The following is a 6,182-nucleotide window of genomic DNA, read 5'->3' on the forward strand; positions in this document are numbered from 1 at the left end:
GGTGGTGGGGCCTCAGCTTTCAAAGTCGCCAGAGCTTGTCGTTTTTTAAAACACAGGTCACAGCGGTGTGCCCTGAAGTTCCAGAAAGGCAAACTCACCGGCGCGGAAGCCGCGAGTCCAGCCCGGCGGCCGAGACCCCCCCCAGCTCTCCCGGCTGCAGCTGCTTTGAGGCGGCCGGCGCGGGGCCTCTGCACCTCTCTGCACCTTCCACCGTGGTGCGGCGTCTCCGAGCGCCCGCTGAGGGCCGATTCCTAAACGCTAGGGACGCTAGGGACGCGCAGAGGCCACGGCCCGGAGCCAGACGGAAGCGGGCGGGAGCCGGTGCCCTGGAGCGCCGTGCTGGCCAGGCTCCTCTGCCACGCGCCGTGGGCACCTTGGAAATGTTAAAAAACAAAACGCGGGTGAAGCTTCTGGGATGGACTCCTAGGGGAAATGGAAGCTGGACACAGGAAGGTCGGAAACGTTCTAGGGTGCAGCCAGGAGCCATCTGCCTGTGACCACAGGGGCGCGCCTAAAGCCCTTGCGCGCCGCGGTCAGGGAGGCGCCCCTCCCCCATCAGAAAGTGTCCCGAAGGCGGCCGGGCTGGACCCGGCCCGTTTCCCGAGCTGGGAAGGGCTTTAACTCCGCGGCGCCCGCCCGCCGGAGCTGCAGCGCTCGGCCCCTGGGGGAGGCTCCCTGGGCTGCGCGGCCGGGCTGGACCCGGCGGCTGACCTGGGCTCCTCCCGCAGGCATCGACGAGGACGACCCCACGGCCGACGACAGCAGCGCCACCGCGACCGAGGAGATGCCGCCCCTGGAGGGGGACGACGACACGTCGCGCATGGAGGAGGTCGACTAGGCCGGCAGAGCCACGGCCGCTGAGCTGTCCTCGCCCCCCGCCCGTTCTCAAGGACTTTTTCTTTATTTTTGTTCGTTTGTGGCATGACAGTACCCGCTTACGGGCGGCTGCCTTCTCCCTCCGAGTGTGACGCTGTGGTGCTTCAGGCGCTAGAGCAGAGCTAGTTGTTCCCTAGTTGACGTTGACGCTGCCGAGGGCCCTGGCGACGAGACCTGTCCCTGCGCGCGTGTCCCCGAGGTCCGCTCCGAACCTCCCTCCCTCCCTCGTCGCCCAGCCGCATGGACAGGCCCCGGGGAGCGTGTCGGGCTGACCAGCGCGGCCGCCCATGGCCTCCTTCCTAGCCGAGTCCCCTTAGAGTAGCGAAGTCGGGCGCCTGCCTAGGCATGTTGTGAAGTACCTCGGGGCGAGTTCGTGAACAGGATTGTAACGCTCAAGTCATGTTCTGCTTTCAAATACAGTGAATTCAATATGTGCGTGGAGGCTCTTGGGGGTAACAGGCTGGGGTGTCGGTGCTGCCGGGCAGGGTGGGGAGCCGGTGTGGGAGGCAGGTGGGTCCGTCGGGTCGGGAGTGGCCGCTCGGTGCGGCGAGCGCTGCGCTCTCCGTGGAGCTTCACGTGTTGGCGGTACGCGCGCGAGTGTAGCCCGTAAGGCCTCTGCCTCCAACCCCGTCCCATCTCGTCCTGTTCTCTGGGCCAGAGGAGCCTGGGGGCGCGGGGGCGCCACATCTGCACAGGACTTGGATTCTGCCCCCGTGTGTCATCAGGAGGCAGCGGGCCTGGGGTCCACTGTGGAGGGTGGCCCCCAGCACCCAGGGGTGCAGGGCCCTGGGACCCCAAGTGAGCGAGAGCACCAGCTCTGGAGGGGCCAGCGTGGCCCCAGTCGGGGCCCAGGTCTGCAGGGGAGACGCAGCCACCCAGGAGAGGCTGAGGGCAACGTACTGAGCCCAGGATTGAGCAGCAAAGGACCGTTTCCACCTTTTCTGAGAAGGCGAAACCAGCCGTTCCTGTCAGAAGCGGCAGGTGTTGGGTCAGAGCAGGAACTCCATCTCCCCGCAGGGTGCTACCTGCGTGGTTACCGGGAGCGCTTGGGGTCAAGAGGCTGTCGGCCAGAAACCCTAGAGCCAGAGGACCCCTAGGCTTGAGAGCCCCTGGGGGTGTGACGGATGGCTCCCTGGGAGCACCTGTCTCCCGCCTTCCAGCGGGCAGCTGACAACTCTTCAAACGCTCGCTTGTCTGCAGACACGTGGCGGGGAGGGGCCTGAGAAAGCGGGCTTGGGCCTGGGCGAGGCAGGGCGCCAGGCTGCTGCTCCGGCACACCAACAACTCGCCCTCGCCCGGACAAAGTAGGACGTTTGCAGAGGCTTCGCGAGGCCTGCACAGCTAAGGAGCTCGGGTGTCCGGGTGCTGGTGGTCACTGGTGGGCGCTGGCACACGCTCCAGGAAGGCACAGCGGCCGGTCGCCGGCAGCACACTGCGCCCTTCCAAGCACCCAACTCGAAAGGGGAGCCAAGGGCGCTGCCCCCACGGGCCGGGGCCTCGGGGCCGAGTCCAGACACGCAGCTGTCGCCGCACAGCGAACCAGCCCGTTAATGTGCTAGGTTCCAACGTGGACCCCAGGGGCAGAGGCCTTCGGAAGTGGCCGAGCTGGGGCTGGACGGCGCTCAAGGCAGAACAGGGACGCCTGGAGAGCTGTTCGGCATTTTCTGCAAGGCAGCTGAGCGGGGCCTTCCCGGCGCTCCTCTCCTGGTCCTTCCTGCCCAGGCCCCCGGGCACACCCCACAGAGGTGCTTCCCGCACGCCCTGCCAGCCCCCGCCCGGTTCCTGCCCGTCCCCTCTGCGTCCCCTCCGTGAGCTCCCCAGACCAGCCCTCACCGTCTCGGCCTCTGAGCCTCGGCCAGACTGGAGTCCCCGCTGCACCCTGGGGGCCGCGTCATGGGAGCGCCGGGAGTGCCACGGCGGGGGTCAGTGGGCCCCGAGGAGTACCCAGGCAGGGTGGGCTGGGCAGCTGGGGCTTCCCCGGACGGGCGCCTCCTGTCTGGGAGGGGCGCTCGGTGGTATGACGGCCGGAGAGAGCCAGGGCGCCGGGAGCGCGGCCTCTGCCGGGCGGAGTTGGCGCATGCCTGGGTAGGGCCCGGGGCCTGCCTGCCCAGGCGCCTCGAGGCAGAGAAACACCGCAGCAACACGGGCACTTGGGGAAGGCAGCCCCGCCGTCCAGTCCTCCCGCCCAGCCCGCCCATCTGGACAGACGGACAACAAGCCAAGGGTGGCCACGCGCAGCCGCCCTTTGCCCGCTGGGCGCGCCCCCGACCCGACCCGTGCCTCCTGGACGGGCCTGAGGCTCTCCCATCCCGAGATGCCTAGTCAGGGTTGAGGGGCGGCCGTGTCGGAACCGGTGGGCCTGGGCACAGCGCAGCCTACGGCCGCTGGAACTCGCTCACCCAACACGTCCCTCCTCTCTGACTTCAAGCTGATGGAGAAGCGGGCCCTCACAGCCTGCGGCCAGGGCGCCCCGCTCCCACCCCAGCCCACCCCGGCACACGCCCCCTGCAAGCTGCCCAGAGCAGGGCACCTCGGAGCCAGCGGCGCCACGGCCAGGCGCCCTCCTGAGCGTGGACAGACGGGGTGGGGCAGGCCCGCTGCGCAGGCTGGAAATTTTACTGCTGTGAAAAAAGTACTGGTCCGGGCCATGTGGGATGAGCCGGTGCCAGAAGGCGCGTGTCTTGCAAGAATCCACGTCCAGGGAGCGTCCACCCACCTGGCCACCAAGTCATGGTTACCAGGGCAGTGGGGATGGTCGCCACTGCTTACTGAGCATAGAATTTCTTTTCGGGGGCCTCCCTGGTGGGATTAAGTCTCAAACTTAACTGCTGCAGCCTGAGTGTGACCCCCGCCAGGGAGTGACCCCCAGGGCGCAGCAGACCCCGCCTGTCCCCCGCTGCTCCCCTCAGCAGTGTATCTCAGTGGACTCCCCAGTCCTGCTCCCCACTCTGCCTCAGGGGAGTCCTCACCTCCGGCCCGCACCCCCCCCAATGCATACACACACAAGCCTTTAGAAACCATGGACGCCACACCTGAAGTGGGGCCGTGGCACTCCAGCCACGTCTCCAGGAAGCCGTCGCTGGGACTGGCGCCTGGTGGCCGCGCGGACTCATTTCCAGGTGCAGCAAATCCACGCCCGGGAGAACGCAGAGGGCAACGCGGGACCGGGCGCGCACCCGCCTTACCCGGGTTGGACAGAGCAGAGGGGATGTGGGCGCCCGCCCCCACCAGCAGCGACAGTGATGGCGACCGACCTCCCATGAGCCTGGAGTTTCATCAGTATCGGGTCCATCAGTCCTGACGGCGGAAACCTGACTCAGCAGCCGCCCAGCCAGGAAGGGGCGGGCCACGGGCTGCCCAGCCCCTGGTCCCTCTCTGCCTGGCCTTCCCCAGATTTGAAGGGCGTTGGGCGGAGCCTGTCCCAGCTGCTCCTGCGGCCCTTGGCCCCGTTCCCACCTCCGGACAGGGGTGTCACACAGGTCAGCGGTGCAGAGCTGCTGGGCATCCTGCTCTAGACCTCAGCCCTGCAGCGGCTGGCCCCAGGTGGCCTCCAGGACCAGCTCATGGCCACAACCCTGTCCCGTGGCCAAAGCCACCGTCTCCTTCCAACACTTTTTCACCCTTTTTCACGCCGCGACTGACCCCACTAAACGGCCTCCGGGCCCTCAGCACCCCCTGAATTCTTCTGGCGTCCCGTCTCCGGCCCCTCCCGCTGCGGCGCCCCCTCGTGGTTTCCGGCTCTGGGGCTGACCACCGGCCGCGGCCCGCGCAGGCAGCCAGCCTGGCACCTGCCACCTGCTGTGGGCTGCGTGGAGGCGCTTCTCACGCCCTCCGGCTTCCGCGGGTGGCGACTTGCTAAGGTCCCTTTGTATAATTCTGGAAGCTTCTGTTCCCTGTCCTCAACCTTCCAGATTGGCTCAGACCTTTGAAAGCCGAGTGCAGATTCTTCTCCCCTAGGAAGGACCATCCAGCAAGCGGGGCTCTACCGGGTCACAGTGTATTAATAGCACCGTCAAAATCTAAACAAAGGTCCTGCGAGCCAGGGGGCTGAGCACACTGTCTGCTGGGAACACACACCCCACTGTCTGATAGCACCCCCACTTTCACAGCGGTGGGGGCTCGGGGCTACAGTGTGCTCCCCAGAAGTGCTGTTTGGTTTTTTTTTTAAGTTTGTAGTTAAAAAAAAAAAACCTCAGCATTTAAAAAAGGACAGCGGGGGGCTCCCCGTGGTGCAACAGGTTAAAGCACAGTTCTGCCAGCCGCAGCCACTTCAGCGGAGGTTTGATCCCCAGCCAGGGAGTGACCCACGTGGTGCAGCAGACGCCTCCTGTCTCCCCACTGCTCCCCTGGTGGCACAGGGGTTAAATACAGCGCACAGAAGCTGCCTCGGCCCTTGGATTTGATCCCCGCTAGGGAGTGCCAACAGGGTACCCCGACCTCTCCTGGCCCCGCTGCCCCCTCAGCAGTGGGTTTCAGTGGATCCGCCTGTTCTGCCCCCCTCTCTATCTCTGGGGAGTCTTCTCACCCCCAGCACCTCTGGCCTGCACCCCAGCTCTTGTGTGCATGAATAAACAAAGCTTTTTAAAAAATAAAAGCTTTCAGGCTGCGTTTCTTGTGTCTACAAAGACCGACTGTTGCCCGGTTACCCCGAGACTCGGCTGGTGCCTGTCCCACTGGCAGGTGAGCGGGCAGAGCGGAGGCCCAGCCTCTGGGCCGGCAGGGTGGAGAGCTTAGGGCACTGTGGGAGGTTCGGGGGGGCAGGGGAGCAGCCCCTGGCGCAGGCAGTGCTGTCCCCCCCGGGGCACAGCGGGGCCACCTTACCAGGCCTGTGTGATAGAGGACCCCAGCACTGCAGAAGTCCCCCGTCAGCCTGGCCCCTGCCTCCTGGGGGCGCCCGCCTCAGGCCAGGAGCCATCCAGCCGCGCCCTGAGCTGCACGCCTGCAGCGGGGGTGGCCCCAGAGGTGAGGCCGCTTTGGCGGGTTCAGGGGGAGCCCAGCTGGGTGGCCCCAGTGGAGGCTCTGCCCCACATTGTGCTGGGGCTGGGAGCAGCCCATGGAGAGCACGAGATGATCCCCAACCTGACCGCTGGCCGCTGAGTAAACTGCAGGACACGCGGCCCGTCCTGAGAAACACGACTCACGTGGAGAAACAGGAACGGCAGGCGCTGTGTCCACCCTCCAGCTTCGGGGGACGCCTGGCAGAGTAACGCTGTGGCCGCCGGGCGGGCTGACCGCTGCCGCCGGGGGGGGCAGAGAAGCGGCTGTGGGGAACGCCCGAGGCAGGCACAGGCCGGCTTCCGCGGTCG

At 66.6% G+C, this 6,182-nt stretch overlaps 1 protein-coding gene across 1 annotated transcript in view; it reads left to right on the top strand.

Moving 5' to 3' along the window:
- The window catches only part of HSP90AA1 (heat shock protein 90kDa alpha (cytosolic), class A member 1), a 5,074-nt gene extending 3,763 nt beyond the window's left edge, over positions 1-1,311 (top strand). The window contains exon 10 of the mRNA XM_004681574.2: positions 724-1,311. Within this exon, the coding sequence (XP_004681631.1) occupies positions 724-838 (115 nt within the window). The 3' untranslated portion in view covers positions 839-1,311. The remainder of the gene's footprint in view (positions 1-723) is intronic.
- Positions 1,312-6,182: the final 4,871 nt, after the last annotated feature.

The sequence above is a fragment of the Condylura cristata genome, unplaced genomic scaffold (assembly GCF_000260355.1).
Source record: "Condylura cristata isolate star-nosed mole 26May11 unplaced genomic scaffold, ConCri1.0 scaffold00013, whole genome shotgun sequence".
NCBI classification, from domain to species: Eukaryota; Metazoa; Chordata; class Mammalia; order Eulipotyphla; family Talpidae; genus Condylura; species Condylura cristata.